At 39.6% G+C, this 21,256-nt stretch overlaps 2 protein-coding genes and 1 non-coding gene across 4 annotated transcripts; 1 reads left to right on the forward strand and 2 right to left on the reverse strand.

The window, feature by feature from the left end:
- Positions 1-924: 924 nt before the first annotated feature.
- On the reverse strand, positions 925-12,268 carry RANBP1 (RAN binding protein 1). The gene is made up of 6 exons (XM_075770254.1): positions 12,129-12,268; positions 9,948-10,084; positions 7,952-8,109; positions 5,802-5,930; positions 3,777-3,842; positions 925-2,780 (listed from the first exon to the last, which is right to left on the reverse strand). Exons 1-6 carry the CDS (start codon positions 12,141-12,143, stop codon positions 2,656-2,658), a joined length of 630 nt encoding a protein of 209 aa, XP_075626369.1. The 5' UTR covers positions 12,144-12,268; the 3' UTR covers positions 925-2,655.
- Positions 3,557-3,689, reverse strand: LOC142604329 (small nucleolar RNA SNORA77). Its single transcript, XR_012838205.1, has one exon. It is a non-coding gene; the product is annotated as a small nucleolar RNA SNORA77 (small nucleolar RNA).
- A 202-nt stretch (positions 12,269-12,470) lies between the features above and the next one.
- Positions 12,471-20,566, forward strand: TRMT2A (tRNA methyltransferase 2A). Of its 2 annotated transcripts, XM_010299813.2 has the most exons (11): positions 12,521-13,450; positions 14,158-14,266; positions 14,757-14,938; positions 15,829-15,943; positions 16,204-16,319; positions 16,965-17,076; positions 18,121-18,243; positions 18,850-18,925; positions 19,430-19,546; positions 19,747-19,843; positions 20,178-20,566. In XM_010299813.2, the coding sequence occupies exons 1-11, from the start codon at positions 12,840-12,842 to the stop codon at positions 20,467-20,469; spliced, it is 1,950 nt and encodes a 649-aa protein (XP_010298115.2). In that variant the 5' UTR covers positions 12,521-12,839; the 3' UTR covers positions 20,470-20,566. The 2 variants fall into 2 exon arrangements, with proteins under 2 accessions (XP_075626368.1, XP_010298115.2); XM_075770253.1 differs by lacking the exon at positions 18,121-18,243 and having other exon boundaries at positions 12,471-13,450.
- The last annotated feature ends 690 nt before the right edge of the window (positions 20,567-21,256 follow it).

Here is a 21,256-nt window from a genome sequence, read left to right on the forward strand (position 1 = left end):
CCTTCAAACGAGTTCAGACATTTAAATCACACTGAAGTTAGTGCCATTTTAGAAACACGTATAAGGCAACTTACATATTTTAGTAGTTGCCCAAATTCAGGAAGAAACTTTTGGACTACGAGCCTACCTTTTTGTCAAAGGGCTATTTCAATTTTTGAGCAAAGTTATTTTAAGATTCTCTATTGCTGGACAAGACAGGTCAGGTTCCACCATCTCAGTAACCCTGTTAACAGTAAGGCTGGTGGGAAAGCAGGAATACCTGGTAACCTGAGCAGGGAGGACAAGATACATCAGCTAGAACTCTAGAATACTCAGTATACAGCAAGTTACAAAAACATTGCAAGGACATCTCTTGGTAGTCTATGTTACATATAGGAAAGTTTATCATTAGAATGACTTACACAAAAAAGCGCCTTATTTCACTGAGATCAATTTTAAAAATACTTACTGCTTTTTAATTTGTAGAACAGCACACCTATGGTTTCTAATGTGACCAGAACATTGACTAACCATCCTTTAGTTTAGAAGACTAAGACATTCTTCAGCCAAACGCTATCCAGGGAAATCATTTTACTTAGTGGTCCCTCATAACTTGACTCTGAGATTGCAGACTTGCATTAAGGATGGTTGTAATCCACTAACTAGAAACATGAATCAGTTAACCTGATCAGGAATGGAAATGGCTTGAAATCATTTAAGCATGCAAGAATAAGTAAAGAGAGGAAGAAGAGAGGGTAATAAAATTAAGCAGGAGTCATCAATATCCAAGATTACGACAAATTAAGTCATTCAAGTGTTTCCTCCCCTCTTTTGTGCTATATTGACAGTGAAATCAAACTCACCCATTTTGCTGCTTTCATCACTTTGCCCCTGCAGGCTAAAAATGCATTCCCAGTAAGAGTTCTTTAAATAATAAGCAAATCCTTTAAATGAAAATTTAGATTTATTTTGAAATTTTTAAATGTCATTTCTATCAATTTAGACACACTGTTTGACATTATCAGATCAGAGAATTTACAGTGACTCATGGATAAAGATTTGTCTTTTACATTCAAATGTTAAGTACTTCAGAATAACTCTGTCTTGTTATTTCCAAACCAGAAACACTAAAGAGCATTTTATTTTGCCTTTCAACCATCTTTGTTAATTAACAGACTTTTGATATCTGCTGTACTTGAAGGGAAACATGCACACCAAAGGAATTTGTTTGAATGAAGTGAGTACCTTAATTATAGTTCCAGATTTAAGACTAGTTCATTGTAGCATCACAAGGCAGCACTAAGTAGAAAGACAAAATTTAAAAAAAAAAAAAAAAATGTTTTCTCAAGTAGACTGCAGAGCCTTACCTACTTGGAAAGCCTCTTTATGGAGATAAAAAGGTCTTGCTATCCAATGTTAATGTAATACAGTCTTAAAGTTTAGCTATTTTGGAAATGGTAGTACTGAACTCCACTGCTATCCTAAGACTATCCTTGTATTAGTGGTTAACAACAAAATTCAATTAATCAGACTTAAAAATCATGTTGATTTTATTGCTTAGTACAGTTTATTTTCCTACGTTCTAGCACTATCTTGAAACCAGATAAACAGAAAACATTTGCAGGGAAGATATTTGATCAATTTGTCCATTGTGGCAAAGAAAGTGCCCCTCCAGTGTGTACAAGACAACTAACTGTTCCAAAGTGAACATCAGACCACCTCTCTCCCAAAAGGGACAGCCTCCCACCACACATCTTAAAAGTTCAGAACCCCTCCAATTTGTAAAAACAATGCAAGCTCCAAAGCCCTGGAAAAAAGCTTATAAATTTTAGAGCACAACTTTTATGATATGCTGACACGGGTAATGTCATAGTAAGGTACTCAAACAGTTAAAATTCCTTTGTATACACCTTAGTAGAAGAGGCTGCTACTGCCTTCAGTCAGCAAGTAGCACGTCATGGAAGATCTGAGACCACAGAAACAGCTTTGTGCTAGACTCAAGCATTTGTACTATTAACATATGGGGGGGCACAGATTTTGTTTTCTAAGAGGAAAATACTTTTAAAGTCTCACATAATACATTTTCTCCCCCACCTTTATTTTCACTGTGTGATGGAACATCATTAATAGTGTGCCAGGTATGCTCTATTGCCTGATTCCAGAAGTCTGCCGCATTTCAAGAATCACAGGCATGTTCCCTGCTCAGGAACACACAGCAGAAAGAGTGTGAAAGGTCTGTTAGACTACAGTTTTAGAAGCCATATAAAACATGTATGCAATCTTAATCTTCCCTGTTGGTAAAGTCTGTTAACCTAGTTAATCCACAGGTATGATATGTATCTCAACACCCAATGAAACAAGTGTATTCATAAGCCTTTAAAGTATATAGAAAACTCAGTTCTGTCCTCTGATGCTGTTTTCAAGTTTGTTTTATTCACTCTTTTGGATGACTATAAATAAGTGTTTCCACTATGGAAAAGAAAGTTAGCACAGTACATTTTCATGACTGGGGAATGGATTTTCTGAAGACATCTTCAAAAGGGCAAAAGCTTAGAAAAAACAACCTGAACATTGAATTCAGTTCCTTATAAAGTCCCTTGTAAAAATTAAAAATAAAAAGAAAAAGAAAGAAAGAAAGAAAAAAAGTAAAGAAAAAACTGCAAGGCCCAGGATGATTTATTGCTTTTCTTCAGTTTTTTCCTTGGTCTCTTTCTTCTCAGATTCTTTGCTCTCTTCCTTTACAGAAAGCTCTTCTAGTTTTTCAGCAACTTTATCAGCACTATCATTTTTGTCTGTGCCTGCTAAGAGATTGATTAGGAAAAAAGTTACATACATGCAGTAACGGATTTTCCTGTTACAGGGGAAAGACTAGAGAAGTGGAGGGTGGGGGGGGGTGGGGAGAGATGGCTAGTATTTAGAATAAGAACAAAAGTAAAGAAAATCTCCACTGAGCACTGGAGTGATTAATGCCATTTCTTTGCCTCTCGTAATTACCCCTGACATCAGAATTCAAGAAATACCACTTGCCTATTTTAATCACTAAATGAGGGCATAACCATAGTGACTGAGAAACATGTAACATTTGGTCAGTTTTGCTGCTACCAGTAACAGATTCCATACAGTGTCCAGTCAAGTAAATGGCTCAAGTCCCTAGCTTCTTGCTTGTCTTACCCAAAAAAAACCCAAAAGTCAAGTTCCCCAGTTTCAAACTGGAGAACAGGAAGTTCTTAAGACTGAAAAATTCCAGTCTAAATATCTTGAAGAGTGATGACTGCAGACCACTAGTAATCTGTACTTTAGAAAGATGGAAGTGTTTCTTTTACATGGCGAGATATCTTGTCATGTAGGCAATTCTACGAGGCAGTGCATTAATCTATTAAATAGAAACCTGTGAAGAAATGCTACAACTTCACACAAGTTAACAACTATAAAAAGTAAGTATTCTACTTGCATAATTATATTTTTGTGGAATTGGGGAAGAGGAACTGGAAGGAGGAAATATCACTGTGGTTGCAGTGTTCACAGTCCATTCATCTGCTATAAACCAGAAATGCTTCTTTAGTAGCCTTTCCAAAAAAGCAATGTTCCAACAGCAATTGTAACAGCCTTCTACAAGAAAGAAGGCAGTTGTCACTCCTGTGAACTATTACTCTTGCAGACAGAAAAAGCACCTGAACTGAAGACTGCAGTTCAGTACAGAGTGAGTCTGCTAAAACACAAAGATACTGCAGGGATCCATAACCACTCAAGCAGCTAGAAAAAGTGGCATGGTACTACACTTAGACTTTTAACCTTACCTTTCTTTGCTCTCTTGTCTACTTCATTCCTGCATTCTTCAAACTTTGCCTTGAATTTCTGTGCATCTGTTTCAGTAAAGATAGAACATTTTTTCATTAGTTTTACCTTCTTGCAACATTGAATACTTCCAGTCTTGAGGAAAGATACCCAAGAAGTTTTGTGTAAACATAACTTGTAGGCACTTCAAAGTAATCTAGTTTAAAAATCACACAAGATGCTATGCAAAATTCTTGAATCAAATCTTTGTGCAGAAGCAGTTTATTTTCTTTAGCAAGTCTATTAAAGCAGCTTATTTTGCAAAATACTTAAAATGTAATGCCAGAAGGAGCTGTTTTGTACTTACTGCACCTCCCAGCTGCCCCTAGCCTACAGGAATAAGAATGTGTTGTCAGAGACAGCTAATACAACTATCTGCGTGCAAAAGACTGAAGAGTAGCTTTGAACTACTATTCTTGTCAGCTACATTATGCCCTAAAAGACATCCACATCTTACTATAACTTAGGGTTCTTAGCATCAAGAATGGAAGTTAAACCTATTTCATTAGTACAGCACTCAGATTCAATACCCAAAGGCCTGGACTCAAGCTATTCCTGACTACAATAGCTAAGGAAGCATAACCTTCATTGTGTTTTGCTCTAAGCCACCACTTGATTTAACAGTCATTCCAAGCAGTTGATCAAATTACAATAATGCTTCTACACAAGTAATACACAAGCAACAAGACACAAAAGCTGATCTAACACCAGAACTATAAAGAAGGTAATTCGGTATGCCAACTTGGTCTGACTGACCACATGAGGTCACTGTTGCCCCACAGGAATTCAGAAGCCACTGTGAAACTAGTCCAGGAAGTATTTGTATTGATTCCTTTTCAACCATCTCAAAAAGGAAAGATACTTGAAAGGCATACTTATGTCTGTTCACCTGTCATCCGCTTAGTCAGTACTGCAAAGGGTAAACAGGCAAAGCAGACTACTCCCTCAAGACAAAACACTCAATAAGCTGAACAACCTCTACTATAAAGAGGGAAAGACTTCTCAAAGATTAGCAAATAGTTACCAAAACCCTTTAATTTCATACTTGATTAAGAAAAAAGCAAGCACTAAGCAGGCAGATCAGAAAGATTTATTTGGCTAAACAATACGATGTTGAAGAAAAGGAAGCGAGGTGTACATACTAAGTGCTTCTCAAATCTAAGCAAATCCGTCTAGTTTTAAAATATACAGCCACTTTATTAGCCATCTAGCATGTAGGAAGAAGAGGTGGCTAACACACTAAACTTGTGTGGCAAATGGTAAAGCAGAAAATGCAACAACATTTTTCCTCTTTAGTTTTGCTTCTTTTTTTCAAAAAACCTCGCACGGCTTTGATTCAACCCTAAGGAGTTGGGAAAGCTACACTCATTCAGCCCTACTAGCTGATCCACATGTAATTACAGATCTACTTTCTGTTGTGGCAGTCAATGTAGTCACTCCAGAAATACCCACCAACTAGTACGATAGCTGGACTTGGCTACCACTTTTCCCCGAGTGTTTCATTTAGTCAAAACAGTGAAGATACTACATACTTCATTAAAAATAAAACCCAGATGTTCTGCTAATGCAGATAGACCAGAAATCTCAGGTCAGTATTTTCTTGCTTCTAGTGCAAAAATGTAATCTTAGCTACAATTGAGCACCTGAGAAAAATTAAAGCAAGCTGCATGTATTAATCTCTACCTCATAGTATTACTGCTTTTAGTTTTATTCTAATTGGCATTGCACTTGCATGAAATGGCTTAAGTTAAAAAAAAGTGCCTAGGGCAGAAAGCTCTCTAAATATTACTGGAGACCTAATTATTACACTGTTTGTCAAAACATACAGTGAAGTGATTAACTGACTTCACTCAGTTAAAGCAGTAATTAGCTAACACTACCATGCAGTGGTAAGATACAACCTATCTACAACAGTGGTTTACAGTAGCATTTAGACATGTAGTGTAACATAACAGTATACAGTGTAAGTTCAGTTCCAATCCACTCACTCTCTGCATTTAAAAATCGGATTGCCAGAAGTTCAGGCTTGGGGCTTTCATCTGCAAAGTCAGCATGCGTGTTCCAGACCCATGCCCTGTCGCTCCCAGCATTAGGCTTCAGCTCCATTAAGGGTGTGACTGAAAAGAAAACATTAAAAGATGTACACACACAATAGTAAATGTTTTCCACACCAGCCTCCATAAATCTTACTGACAACTGACTGTGATGGTTATGTAAAGCCCTTTACACAGAATTTCTTTTGGATAAATAGAAGACAATGGTGCCCATATATATTTTTCCTTATGTCCTCAAATAAAATGATGCAAGACCATTGCTGTATAAAAGAATGCTAGATTCCCCATTGTTAAGAAACTGAGAGTTTGATTCAATTCTTGTTTAAAACAGATGACTGTGATACTAAAAGACATGCAGTCACTAAGCACAATTCTGAAGAACAGTCAAATGGTTTAGCAGGAAAAGGCATCTAGACAAACGGCATTCATTCTACTTTTGCACACTGAAAATACTACACACTACAGAAAACTGGTTTTTAAAAAGCATTATTCCTACAATTAATCATCAAGTCAGGTTTATTTCTCTCCCATCAGTTTAAAGCTCTACTACAAGGTATTATAGAATTCTGCAGTGCGGCAAGATATGTACAGCATATTTTCAATCTATTTGTTATTTCCCAGTAAATGGAGCCCTTTCCCTCCAAGATACTACAATTACTTCACCTGACTGACTGGAGAAGCTAAAATGTTACTTCTCACACTACTCTAAGACTTTTTACATTACACACATGCAAAGTTTAAGCAGGGCTTTTTTTTTCTCCCCGATCCCTGGGTCCTTTGTTTAGTTCAGGAGAAATCTGAAAAGTGTACTCACTTTCCTGCATTTTTTAAATTAGAGATCAAATTACATTTTGTTTCATTTAATGTTCTGCAAAAATGAAGAGTGTCCTTTTGTCTGCCTGTGAGTCAGCATAAACTCAATAGAGAAATCCATACTGAAAGCAGTCTTTCTAGGCAAAAAATTTTGATACAAACACTAAATTTATCAATTCTGTTACGCATATGTGCAACATTTATTTTCCTAAACAAAAGGTTTATTCTTATCAGTTGGTGACTACACTGCTTTCATATTTGCCATTTCATTTACTACACGGGAACACCTGTGTCCTCTGAATAGTGTGACTTTCTGAAGAGATCTACCCAAACAAAACAAGCATTATTGCTTCTGACTTCAGTAGCTTAATGCAAATCTTCAAACACATTACTTCAAGTTATCTAAATGTAGTTTAACTCCAGAGTACTACATACTCTTCATATAAAACCTTGAGTATTACCAAAGCAAGCAAGCAACAAAGCATTACCAAATCAGTCTACTTCTTGCTAGCTATATTGACTTTCAAGTCTTGTCTTGCTCTTTTATGTTTATTTTTATTCAGTGTATAAAAGGAACAAACCTCTCCTGCTCCATCAGCTCTCAATACACATTCTTTTCAAATGAGTTAGCTGAATATACCACATTCATTTCAGTTTATCTCACAAGCAGAGATAGGCAGCCACAGATTAATTTAGCACCTCAGTATCTGTTTTCTGATGGTGAAGCAATCGCTTCTAACAATTCAGACATTTAGCCTGAAGTACTAAATTATTACATGATTGCTTATTTCTCATTCTTTTATGAAAACAAGCGAGTATAAATTTATTTCTTCTACTAAACACTATTAAGGCCTATGCTTTCTACATTGTTAATCATTACAATTTAGCTGGGACAGACAGACATTATGTGATTGCTCCGGGGGGGTGGGGTGGGTGTTTAAAGTGTCTTTAGAACACTATCAGAGTCCGAAGGAAAAAAAAAAAAACAAACCAACTTTAAGTCTTAGCCTTGCAGACAATCACCAAAACCAACTACAGCTTCTTTCCCTTAACAAAAGTAAGCATTCATGTTTTTGATGCTTGTGGCCTTGTGTGCAGAACAAGAGACAACTATATTTACAGTCTAATATAAATTTGATGCGTGTTTAAAGACATACAGCAATTTTTCCAGCTGCTACTAAAAAGTCACTGATCTCTTAAGCTACAATGTACAATTCTACAAGCTTATCTTTTAAAAACAAAAATAAGAACTATAGCAATATGTAACATACTATAATGGTTTGCACAGATTTTTAGGGTTTTATCCCTCCTCATAAGGAGGCGAATTGTTCCCTTCTCCTTGTGTTTCAGGAGTTTTACATCACCAGTTCCTCGTTCTTTCCATTCTGGAAGGTCATTCTCAGATGCAAATCGGAATAGTTTTGCTCGCCTTAAAGAAGAGAGAATTTAAGAAGTTAGCCTGCATGTAGAAACATTTATCAAAAGAGCACACCCAACTAAAGAGTACAGTTGTTTTTTTAAAAGCCACACACAAGAAAGAACAATTCCTTTTGCAAGCTTCCCTGTTCTACTTCAGCATACAAATTTAGAAACTGACATGATAAATTCAAATTTAATAACAAACTATTAGGAATTATGTAATAGCTACACTAAAATTCAACAGGTTCTGGACACACTTTTGGGGGATGATAAACATATTTAGTGTAGGCAACCTTTCAAATTAATTAACCTAATTAACAGGTTTTGCTATAGCTAGAGTTGTTGTATTCATTTTTATGTATACATTTTATATATATATAAAATGAATACAACTGCTATATCTAACTCACAGTATTAATTCAAGAAACTGAGCAGCTTGAGGCTATGTAAAGACTCTTGTTAATTCCAAGCCCAATGTTTGACCAACTGTTAACGAAGTGCCTCACCCTCTAGTGTCACTCACTTCCTTTTAACTGCAAAACCCTAGTTGTTGCTATTCTTAAGTCAGGAATAAAGGAAGCTTAGTGCTGCACTGCAGTGCAACGTACCTGCTTCAAACATCACTGCTTAATCTTCCAAGATGCCAGTGTGCCAAGAGAGAAACAGGAGTAGTTTGGGACATTAGTCAAAACTAACCCAAGAGAAAGTCTGAGCTCGGCTAGTGAGGAGTTTAACACACTGCTATAGGAAAGGAAGCACCTGCTCACTACAGAATATATATAAAATATACTTTTCTATGAAAGAGTAAGGCATAGGGACTTGTAGTAAGCTGGGTCCTTCAAGAGAAAGTGTCAGATGTTGGAGCAAGCTACTCTAACAGATGCTCTGATGCAGATGAACTACTTTGTTCCAAACCAAGTCCTTCCTTCCAAGTCTAGCTGGCATTCAGTAGGTGATTCCCCCAAGTTTAGCTATCAGAACAACCAGCATTCAAAAAAAAAAAAGTATTTCTTTCCTCCTTCACCCCTTTGTAGGCATAAAAATGAACCTACAGAGCACGGAAACTTACACAATTATTCCCCCTCTCCTTTTTAAGTAAAATATTTCTTCTTTCCATCACACATGCAGAGAGGCCTAATGACCACGCTACTTGTCAGCCAACCATCGCTTCAGTTTTTACCACAATCTGTATAAGAACTCAACTCTCTCTTCAAGATGGGCACTACCCTTCTGTGATAAAAGGATTTTTTAAACCTATGTAAAGCAAACGCATCATGGATCAAATTCAAAGCACTTTTTAAGCCTTTAGCCTACATGTTTCTTCAGGCAGATCATACATCTTAAGCAAGCTGTCCTGATTTGACAATAAGCCAAATCTAAGGATAAAACTACGTTTAAGACAACAGAAAGGTAATGCCCCAATATCGTACAGCATCTATTGCTTTTACTGTTTCAGTATATTAAACATCACCCTTTACAACTGGGGATGCAGAGCAGCAATGCTACGTAAGTTGTTTTACCTGTTTTATAGTATATGCTTGTTTTATACTGTGATCACACAATTTCAAACCTCTAATTATTATCCAAGTTAATGTTTTCTTTTAGGCTAAACAACACTAAAGCCAGATTCATAATATCAGCTCCTTTCTATTGTTCCAGACTTCAGTTTCTTGCACCATTATTATCAATCATCCACCCACTCAACCTCTGCCACCACAGTAAATACCAACCAGCTTAGACTACCACTTCATACACAGAGATTCCTAACAAGTTATCTAGGTTTTTTTTATAAACACATTAAAGTTTTAGCCTAATAAACATGTAGATAATATACTGAAATATTCTTACATCTTAAAGAGTTCTTCCTCATCCTCTTCCAGAGTTTTTATTTCTTGCTCAGGAAGGGAAACTATGGGCTCAAACTGAGGATCATGGTTAGAATCATCTGCATTTTCAGTAGAAGTATCATGCTCCTCATGTGTTTCCTGGAGAGAGAGAGAAAAAAAACCACCCCACACCACAAAACTTGCTATGTACTTAAAATCTGAAGTACTCATTTCTGTGTTTGAAATTAAAACATTTATGACTATTTAGCAGTTAGACTGTAGTAACTGAAATACCCTGTAACAATAAAGAAAATTTATTATAGCTGAAAACAAATGGGTTTAAAGTCAACATACAGTTATACTAAGGAAAAAAAAAAAAGGTGTCCTTGCACTGCTAGATGTTTTAGTCCTACCACTCTTATTAATTGTGCAGAAGCTTGGCCTTGGAGCAATAGCTCTTGATTATAGAAAAATAATTTATTCAACTATTTTTCCTATATAATGTATCTTATGGTACTAAAGCACTACTATTTCTTAGTAGCTAGTGGCCTATCATTAATGGATAAAAAGAAAAAAAACCACAACACCAAAGCAACCACCTACCCCAGCTTAAGGGACACATTACATCCAGAAGTTCATTATTCTAGGTTTATATATGAGAATTGCCCACAACCAAAAGTATTTCTGAAGCACAGCTGCAACACTCACAAAATAATTTCAGGTTTTTTGCTTTAAAGCTCTTTAGCGAACTGTAGAAAATGGCCAAAATAGCATTTCCTACTTATTTAGGAATTTGCCGTATCATTCATTAAACTTAAGAATTGTTTTTAGTATGTGACTAGTAAGCAAGTGATAAACATTTCTAATACTTCATACATATCCACTGCTAAAAAGCATTCAGTAGAGAAGCCTAGAAGGGAGATTCCTCTGCAAGTTTAATGAGGCCACAAACAGCTATCTTGGGTCAAGGGAACTAATTTGGGGGTTTTTGGTTGTTGGTTAAATAAGAGAGAAAGGAAAACAGTCTATACATAAAAGACACAAGTCTTATTTTCACTTTACAGACGAAAGAGTCCACTCCAACAGACTCTATTTAGTATATCCTTTACAGATCAGGTACACACCACATAGGCATAAAGCAACTGAAATGAAGTAATCTCTTCTTACTAAATAATTAAAAAAAAGGGGGAGGCAAGGGGGAGTAAGGTAAGAAATGTTGCAAAATAAACTCTGGTTATGTCAACAACATCACACCAGCTATCATTAGTTTTATGTTCCCAGTGTTCCAGTATGCAAGAAAAAAAGCGAGAAAGACGTTTAGTCACATGTTTTCAAGAAACAGGAAAAGAAATACTGGCCAAACTTTTATATATTGTCTCCTCCAGCAGCAAGTAGCACATCCCGTATCGTAATTCATCATCCGTTCTGCGTCTGACCAATTAATTACAGGAGCCGTCAGAAACGCATAATTCATAGTTGCCACACGTGAGGAAAAGCAGATCCCGTTATCACGGTAAGATCCCGCCCCGCCGCGATATAAAGCACGCGGGGCTACTCCTTTCGCCAGGCCGTGGCACGGAGGGTGCCAGCCGGGCGGGGGGAGGGGCGGAAGACAGGGAGGAGAAGAAAGGAGGGAAACGGGGGAAGGGATCGCTCAAAAGCGCCCGAGTCGCAGACGAAGCCGCGGCGCCTACGAGAGGCTCGGGCTTCCTCACGCTGGGGAAGGGACGCCGCGGGCGCAGGCCGGGCGGGGCGGGCGCGGACCGCCTCGGCCTCCCACGCTCGGCCCCGCCAAGGGACAGGCCCCGGGAGACGCACGTGCCCGAGCCGCCCGGAACGGCCGCACACCCCCAGCGCAGCCCCGCCGCGCGGAGCCAGGCGGGGACGAGGCGGCGCTACCGCCCCCTGTCCTCCGACAAGGCCCAGAGCCCGTCCTTCCCGGCCCCGGGCCTTGCTTGACCTCGGCTTCCCCCGCCCGCCTAAGCCCTTCGGCTCCTGTGGCCGCCCCTCGTCCCGCACCCCAGAGGCGCTGAGGCCCTCTCCCCCTGGCCCTCCGCCTCAGCCGGGCCCCACCTGTTTCCGTTACTCCCCTCCCCCGCGGCCCGCACTGCTGCCTCTTTTTTCCCCCCCCACTCGCCTCCCCCCCCTCAGCCCCAGGCCTTCCTGGCGCCTCGGCCCGCAGGAGCGCGCCCGCTCCCCTCACCTTAGTGTCCGCCATGGGGCCGGGCTCGCTCCGCTCGCCGTTGCCGCCTGGCCACCGAGCTTCCTGCCGCGCGCCCCCGCCCCTCCCGCCTTTACCTCATTCCCGCAGCCCGCGCCGCTGCTGCCGCAAGGCTCGATGGGAAACACCCACTTTCCCTCAGCCCCGCGCTCCCGCCCCGCCCCCTGCGCGCCGTGGCTGGCGGGGGCCCGGCGCAGGGACAGCACTCGCCGCACCGGCACCGGCACCGGCACCGGTCTGCGGCGCCGATCCCTGTCCCGGGCGCCTCCTGCTCCCGGCGAAGCTTTTTTCGCCCCCCCCCCCCCCGTTGCGCTGTTCCCGAGGCGCTTCCCATCAGCCCTCGCGGCATGGCGGGGGCCATCCCGCGTCCCGACCCAAGATGGCGGCTACGTGCGTGACGGACGGGGGCAATATTTTAGTCGCTTTTATTACTCTTTTTATTTGACGCGGCTGACCCCACACGCGAGGAACGGTAGCAGTAAGGGGCAGACGTTTAAAAAATTTAAGAATCGCCTCTTCCTCCCCCCCCCATCCTTTTGCAACGGTCTGTGGGTGACGCCACAGCCCCACCCCCAGGAGCCCGGCACGAGGAAGCGTGAGGTCCGCGCGGAGCACGCGGGGCCGGGGTTGACCTGGTGTCCGGGCTGAGGGGAGGCCGGTGCCGGTGTGTGCGGCCGCGGGGCTGGCGGGAGCATGGAGGAGGAAAGCGATCGGTGCGACCCCGGTCACGTCGCGGCTCCTGTGCCGGAGGGTAAAGACGGGGTTGAAGTAGAGAGGAAGGCCGGTGGAGGCGGGGGTGACCCCGCGGAGAGCCCCGCAGCCTGCCCCGACGTGTACAGATACATCAAGGGGGACTTGTTTACTTCCGAGATCTATAAAGTAGAAATACAAAACCTTCCCAAATACATCGGGTTTAATGACGTGAAAAAGTTTCTTGCCAAATACGGACTCAATCCTCATAAGATAAAACTTTTCGGGAAGCAGACGTTTGCGTTCGTGACGTTTAAGAGCGAGGAGGAGAGGGACAAGGCCATGAAAGTCCTCCACGGGGTTTTGTGGAAGAGCCGGCACCTGAGCGTCAGGCTTGCCAAGCCAAAAGCTGACCCGATTGCAAAAAAAAGGAAGAAAGAAGAGGAGACGGAGCAGGGAGAGGTGAAGCGGCCGGCTCCCTCCAAGGGCAGCGGAGAGGAGCCTCTGAGCAAGCAAATAGCGGATGTTGTGACCCCGCTTTGGAACGTGCCCTATGAGGAGCAGCTGGCCAAGAAGAAGCAGGAATGTGAACAAGTGCTGCAGAAGCTGACAAAGTAATTCCTGTTGGTAAAGCTACTGTAATGTTTACAAGACTTGACCTTATGGTGGGATATAGCTAAATCTGCACAAATTGTTATCTCTAAAATTAAGTAAGTTAGAGGTAGATCAAAACCCAAATCCCCATAGAAAGTAAATCTAACATGAGCTGTGATGCTGAACCTAAAAACTGTTCCAGCTGACAAAACTTGCTATTGCTGTTCTTGGTCAGCCTCAAAGATTGCTAAAGGAAGATGCGTTGTTTTAAGATCTGTTGTCTCACAGGCCTAAGCAGAAGGATGTTTGTACCCTTAAAAAAAAAATTGACACTGTCAAATGATCTAAGAGGTGATCAATCTGTAGAGATAGTAAATTACTATTAGGATTTCCTCCTTAAAAATCCCCTCAGATTTTTATGCCTGGTCTTTGTAGATCAAAGTATCACTTCTATCTCTTGCCTTAAAATTGGCATTCTTTTCATGCATAGGTACATCGATAAATCTAGTACATACCTGTATAACTACATTTAACTCTTCTTTTTTCAGGTTACAGCTCTTACAAAGTTGGAGGGGGTTTCCCTGTTAAAAAATTCTTGTGGAAGAAATACTCTTCATCTCATAATCTGAGACTTTTTTATGCCCTATTTAAAAAAAAAACCTGTCTTGTACAGCTGTTGAGTTTTTCTAAATGTGTACTTTACAATTTTTGTTTCTGATTTGGGCAGGGAAATAGGAAATAACAACAGAGCTTTATTACCTTGGTTGTTCCTGCAGAAGCAGAAGTATAATAAATTGTGTTGCCCAGTAGAGGGAGTGAAAGCATCACCATTACAGGTAACGTAATCCTAGGTAAGGTATGGAATGGAGTTAATGAGTTTAGGGTTAAATTAGTTATTTGGTTTTAAGAGACAGTGGACTGAGTATTTCACAACTTCGTGTAATGAATGATGAATTTTAGACGTTGTTCTCTCTCACATAAATGCTGTGTGGAAATATTTACAGGAAGCAGAAGAATAGTTACAATTAACTGAATGTTCTAACTGGAAAAATTAATATGCTGTCCCTACAAGTTCGTATTGTCAGCTAATACAAACATTCTTCAAAAAAGGCAATATTTTGCTCTTTAAATAATAAGACTTACTAATACTTTTTCATTACTGCTGTTAGTTCTCACATCAAAATCCACAAATATCTTCCATATGAACTAAATGTCCTGTGTCCATTTGTAAATACATTTAACTATGTGAGGGTTGTTTGAGGAGAAACTTGGCATGTACAAATAAGTGCTATGTAAATGTCTTACATAACTTTATTTTAAATCTAGACTGAATATCGCAACAAATGTGAATTCTTGATTGGGATTGGTGTAAATCATGAAGACAAAACTGTGGGTTGTCGTCTTGGCAAATATAAGGGTGGTACATGTGCTGTAGTGGAGCCATTTGATACTATTCACATTCCTGCTATTGCCAAAAAAGTAGTAAAAGCTTTCCAAGACTACATAAGGTGAGCATAAGTAAAATGAGTTATCCGTAAAGGTTTTGATATCTTACTCAAAAATATTTATAAAATTAAATACTATGAAAAGCTTAGTGTTTGTTCTAAGCTTTAAGACCTAAGATAGACCGGTCTCAATTTTCAGCAATTCTTTGATGTTTACATCTTGTGCCACTGGGTATTTTTCCCTTGCTTTTGCTCAGCTGTTCTGAGATGGAAGGACAGATACCAACCAAACACAGCTTTATTGCAAGCAATGAGATGTACAAGTCTACAATAAAAAGTATTTGTTACCTGAGAACTTCTTCCACTAACTGTAAATACCTACTCAGAAAAAGGCTTTTAAAAGAGGAATTTGAATAACAAAGGCCAGTTGCTTCCTTGGATGAAGAGAAGAATCATCCTACAACAAGGAATAAAAAAAAAAGTTGTAAATTTAAGCAACAATACTTTTTAGAAAAAGAAATGGTTTCTTTAAAAGGAATTAAATCCTTAAAAATTGAAACCTCTGAACTATCACAAAGATGGAAAGTTTGAACTTGGTATGAAGCACAGAAGCCAATGAAGGCATTATAAAAAGTTGTGTCATTGTCTGAATGTGGAGAGAAGCTACCTATATCCTATCTATAATTTTGGATGGGTTAAAATGGGTAAGAGGATTGTGAGAAGTAGGGACAGGTTATCTTGCACTAGGAGATAGGATCTATTCATCAGTCTCTCTTTTTTTCTTAATTAGGATGTGGAAGTCATTCGTTACTTGACAAATCTGTGTAGCCTCTGTTTGTACTTAACATTTTTTCATCAGTTTGCACGATGAGCTGCTTTTGTTTCAATAAACTGTTGAATGTGATGCAAAAAAATAGTTCTCTGTTAGTTAACTGAGCTTCTGAAATTTGCAGGTCAACTCCTTACTCAGTTTACAGCCCAGAAACCTATGAAGGTCACTGGAAACAGCTCACAGTCCGTACCAGCAGGAATGGCCACATTATGGCAATTGTTTATTTTAATCCTCAGGTATTTAATTTGATCTATAACCAGCAGCTCAGACACAGAGCTTTAAAATGATACAAATTTGATTTTATGAATAGTGCATGCAAAAGAGAAACAGAATAATTACTTGGTATAGTTTACCTTGCATTACTACTCTTCTATTTAGACTAGTCTGATACATGCAAATGAACAAGTACTCAATATGCTTATAGAAGGCATACACAAAGTCGTATTTTTAAGTCACTAAGATGATTATTATTCTTTCTTTGAAATGAAACCTTTAGAAATTAAGTAAAGAAGAGCTAGCTGACCTGAAAATCTCTCTGGCACAATACTTCACAGAAGGGATGGGAAAGAGCAGTGGCGTTACGTCTCTCTACTTTGTGGAGGAAGGACAAAGGTGAGGGAGTTGGCTTTGCTTTCGCGTTTTTGGTGCTGGCTGGATTTTTGGTGTTTCCAACAGGAAAGTAAGTAGCACTTCCACACCGTTGTTTTGTCTGTTTCATAAAAGTAGCAGCAGTGTTACTAATTTGTTGAACAGTTACTTACCTTTTCCACAAGAGAATCCTGAAATTCCCTGTTCTTCTGTAGTGTTTAGTGGATAAAGGCAGGTAGAGTTTCAGTGGGTGATCCCACTACTTGTTGCTGGCTGTCAAGCTGTAGGAGTGTTTACTGCAGTAGATGGATATTTATTATCAACAAGTAACTTCTGCCTCCTTTCTTCCCTGTTTTATGTGATTTTTTTTTTTAATCTCCTCATCCTCTTCCGCAGAGCACAAGGCTCACACTATCTTCATCTAGAGACAATGTAGGTCCTACTGTTTGCATCAACGGAACAATTGTACACTGCAAGAAAAAAAAGGCCAAGAAGATGGTCTCTAAAAGGAAAAGATAAATGTTGTCCCACTCTAGATTACTGCGTAGTATGTAGTACTATGGTTTTTAAGATGTCTACAGCTTTGGTAGAAATTGTAACAACAAACATGTTTGTCATCTTTTTTTTTTCTTCTCTTTATTTTGTCTTTCCGTGCCTTGCCGCCCCCAGGAAATCTCCCAATCTAGAAGACCTGCCTTTGGAGCACGTGGCTGGCGATAAGTACATATATGAAGAACTTCTTGGCCTAAAATTTAGAATTTCTCCTCATGCATTTTTTCAAGTAAGGATGACTTAAAGTTACTAATTTAACTGGATTTGCATTAATGCCCTTAAGCTTGGCTAATGCTGTGTAACAAGATAGTATACACCTAGAGATTTAATCTTTTATATATTTGGTGTGATTAAATACCTTTGAATATTATGCTTGGCTGTAAAAACAGTGAATGAGTGTAAACTTGATGGGGCATGTTGAAAACAACTTTTTTCTTTTTATTAGTTCAGTATCATTTGCCTCCTGTTGAACGGCAGCCTTATGTATACAGAACATGCAATATGTAGTTTAGGAATCTTTGTGGTACTAATTTCTGTTTGTTTTTCCAAAACTTAATTCTTCCTTTCCAATGCTTTAAAGCCACAGCAGGTAGCCTGTATCATTGAAATGGAAAGTATTGAAATAGGAAGGAGTATGTTATCACTTGGCATCATAAATACATGGAAGCTAAACTGTATTTTTCTATTATTTGCTATAGATTATAGACTTTTTTTTTCCACACTGTGCTTTGCTTGCTTTTTAAGACAAAGAATACGCTTGCTCTAGAGGCACTGATTTAGAAAGCTTATTATACACTGCTTCCTTAACCATAATGTGTAATTACAGCATTTACTTTAAAGCAGTATTGCAAACAAGGTTAAAATAAAGCTTGCTGAGTGTATCGTCATGGTTCTCCTGGTTCTGAATCTTTAGTACTTCCTATTCACGGAGAGGAACTATTTTTAAAGTCCGGATTTCACTTTATTGCTTAGCGTTTGGCTTAATTATTTTGTTTCTTGTCTCCTCTAACTTCCAAACTTATTTTTTAGGTACTGTAGAACAAGTTATGTTTTTACTAGAACATAGATAACAAAACATTACTTTTCAGAGGGAATTGAGTGAGACTTCAATCTCTTAATATGTACTGGTGTAGGTCAGTTATATGTGATTTTAACTTACATGTGAAGTTGACTTGTTTCTTAGAAACAAGAAAAAGAACACGTGTCCTAAGCCTCATTAAAACACATTTACTGTTGATGAAGAAGTAGACCTATCTGACACGTAATTTCACAGGTAAACACACAAGCCGCAGAAGTTTTGTACACCGCCATTAGGGAGTGGGCGCAGCTGAGCCAAGAGAGCACTGTACTCGACATCTGCTGTGGTACAGGGACTATTGGGATTTCCTTGGCAAAGGTGAGCCAGTAACTGCTCTTCCTGGACGTAATCTACTTTTAACAGACTTAGATCTTTAGTTGCGCTTACAGTGAAAGAAAATACTTGATACAAAACACATTATATTTTAATTTTTTCAATTAATTTCTAATTACACTGCCTGCAGCTGTTAAATCATTAGGAAAGCTCACCCTTGTATCGAACAGCCTAAATTATTTTGAAACTAGTTCAGTCAAAAGAGGCAGTAGTTCAGTAGGATAGCCAAAATTTACTAGAATCTATCCACCTAACTAATGAATAACCAACCTTTCTTACATCATTTTTAGAGTGCAGCTTGCTAGACCATACAAGGAAGTCTGCCCCCCCCCCCCCCCAAAAAAAAAAAGACACCAGCATAACTGGAGTATGTCACATATAGGTTGGGATAAATGGTGTTCGTCCCACAATTTCAGTCTAAAACGTCCCTCTTTATTTGCACAGGTCCCTTCTCAGCCCTTTTTCTGGCTGCCAGGCAATAATTCTCTGACCAGGTACTAGTCAGCGTTTGTATAGTGGTTCATTGCTGATGCTAGGAATAATGGGTATGTTTACATACTACAGGCGGATCTTTTCCCCTTGTTTCTATAGAAAGTAAAGAAAGTGATTGGAATTGAGCTCTGCCAAGAAGCTGTGCAGGATGCCAAAGTGAATGCCCAGATTAACGGTTAGTTAAGCTAAAACTAAGATCTTTCTTTGTTAAGAAATGTAGTAGTCGTATAGCTGGTTCCTCTCTGTTATTTAAGCACTTGGAATTACATGTTGTTAGTAGTAATCTTGTCCATGTTAAACATTTAATCTCTTGAAAACAAACACCAGGTTAATCTGAGATCAATTTTCCTGTTGACTAACAGCTAGCTTTTTTTTTTTTCCTCCAAAAATAAAACATTTCAGTGTAAAAATGAGGTGAATCCAGTTACCCTCATAAGGAAAACATGAACAGTAGCTATTTTTCACGGGGGTTTTGCTTTCGTTCAGATAATGGAAAATGCTCAAGTTACTGTTGTTTAAATGATCTGAAGTACCAGTGATTGTTTAAATTACACTGATGTCAGGGTAGACTAAACAATTTGTAGTTTATAAGGCACCAGAACTTAATATCCAATTTGAGCATACTGAAAGATACTTTGACTAGACAAGTACTCTGATAACATCTTTCCTTGTTCTATAGAACTGAATAATATTGAATTTCATTGTGGAAAAGCCGAAGATATCGTTCCTTCCCTAATTAATGTATTAGCTCCTCAGAACCTGGTTACTATTGTAGATCCGCCACGAGCAGGACTGCGTAAGTTTACCTTCTCCTAATTGGTGGTAAACCTAAGCAAGCACCAATGGAATAAATTAAGTGGGAGGCTTCGGGCATAGCTTGAAGCAACCAGGTATTGCAGCAGCTTTGTTCATGCTGGAGTATAACCTGGATTTTTTCTGTAAGCCCATTGATGCTCACAGAACTAGTAAACAGCTGTCTTGGTTTTGGTCATCTAGATTCCAAGGTAATTCTTGCCATTAGAAGAGCTGAACATCTGAAGAAGCTTATCTATGTATCCTGCAATCCCAGAGCTGCGATGAATAACTTTGTGGAGTGAGTATTTCTTGCATTAAGTTAACTAAGTAAATGCAGTGAGAAGAAAAATATGTGCTTCTTGGGGAGGGGGACCGTCGTTGGATTTTTATTTTTAAGCCATATTCACTGAGGCTACCTTTCACCAGAAACAGTTGACAGCTGCTACACAGCAAGCATGAAACTGTGTTACCCAATATGCAAATAATAACGGAAATAGTAGGGGTGGTGAATAACCCTGTCATGGAGTTGAGGCTTGGGAAAGAAACCCTTCCTTAGAAGAGCAGCAGTGACTAACAGTGTACTGAAATGTCAATCCAGTTCTTCCTCCCCTTTCTTTCCCTTTCCTGTGAAGCCTCTGCCGGGCCCCTTCCAACAGAGTCAAAGGAGCTTCCTTCCGTCCCGTTAAAGCAGTGGCTGTAGATCTCTTCCCTCAGACCAGGCACTGCGAGTTACTGATACTCTTTGAGAGGGTTCAGTATGCGAACGGGAGCTCTGCTGAAGCAACGCCTGGTGCTACTCACGTCACAACAGCAGCAGGATGCGACTCAGAATGCCTGGATGGCACCAGCCCATCTAACAGCGCTGGGAGCCAGGCACCATCTGTACACACAGGTACTGCTTTTGAAGAGAGGCAATCAACTTAACTCCTGAGAGATGCTTCCCAGAAACTACTTGTGCTTGTTAACTGTTTCAATAACATTGTTTCTGTAATAGCCAGGTAATAAATCTTGGTACAACAGAGTAGTTGCAAGGCTTCCAAGTTATTTCATCATACTAATTTGAGTTCAATCATTATGTACTGTTAGGCCAAATCCTGCTTTTCTCCTCCTGCCCTCATGGGGAAATTTAGGTGAGTGAAGTAATACATAACTGTGGTCTCGCTCTTTAAACACTTCAAACATAGCTTTAAGTATTTCACAACTCTATCCAGATACAACTATTTGAAACCAGGGCTGATTTTTAATACGCCACCATCCCTTCCAGTGCGAGTATAATACACCGTACTTGAAGTATTAGTGAAGAGCTGCTATTGATCAACACCACACGAGCAGACAAGCAGCAAGGAGGGCCCTGCAGACTGATTGCATGCAGTATCCAGGTAACCTTGTTGCAACTGTCAGTAGTGACTCAGCTCTGGTAGTCTGTCTAAAGAGTGCTGTATCTTTTGAGTAAGCTAGTGAAGATGTAGCAAACTTAAACCTTCCATAAATCACTCACTTGCTAAATCTTCACTAGCAAGCAACAAACTTGTATTCTACTAAAAATGCTACAGTTTCCACACTTTAATTTATTCTGAGACTGCAGTGTCACTGACACTAAAACAAAGGCTTAGATAGTTTCCTACAACCTACAAGTAAAGCTGAGGTGACTTCACTCTGGGAATACCCTCACCCCTGAAAACTTAAGAGCCAGAACAGGGCTGACACACCA

Source organism: Balearica regulorum, chromosome 17, assembly GCF_011004875.1.
Source record: "Balearica regulorum gibbericeps isolate bBalReg1 chromosome 17, bBalReg1.pri, whole genome shotgun sequence".
NCBI classification, from domain to species: Eukaryota; Metazoa; Chordata; class Aves; order Gruiformes; family Gruidae; genus Balearica; species Balearica regulorum.

What these genes read in the sequence shown, in the direction of transcription:
- TRMT2A (XM_010299813.2), top strand. Translation starts at nt 12,840, where the DNA reads ATGGAGGAGGAAAGCGATCGGTGCGACCCCGGTCACGTCGCGGCTCCT. An exon ending in GCTTTCCAAGACTACATAAG is followed by an intron (nt 14,939 to 15,828) that starts GTGAGCATAAGT and finishes TGAAATTTGCAG; the next exon opens with GTCAACTCCTTACTCAGTTT. An exon ending in TTTGTGGAGGAAGGACAAAG is followed by an intron (nt 16,320 to 16,964) that starts GTGAGGGAGTTG and finishes TGCCGCCCCCAG; the next exon opens with GAAATCTCCCAATCTAGAAG.
- RANBP1 (XM_075770254.1), bottom strand. An exon ending in AATCTGTGCAAACCATTATA is followed by an intron (nt 5,931 to 7,951) that starts GTATGTTACATA and finishes TTTTCTTTTCAG; the next exon opens with TCACACCCTTAATGGAGCTG. An exon ending in CCGATTTTTAAATGCAGAGA is followed by an intron (nt 3,843 to 5,801) that starts GTGAGTGGATTG and finishes TTACTGAAACAG; the next exon opens with ATGCACAGAAATTCAAGGCA.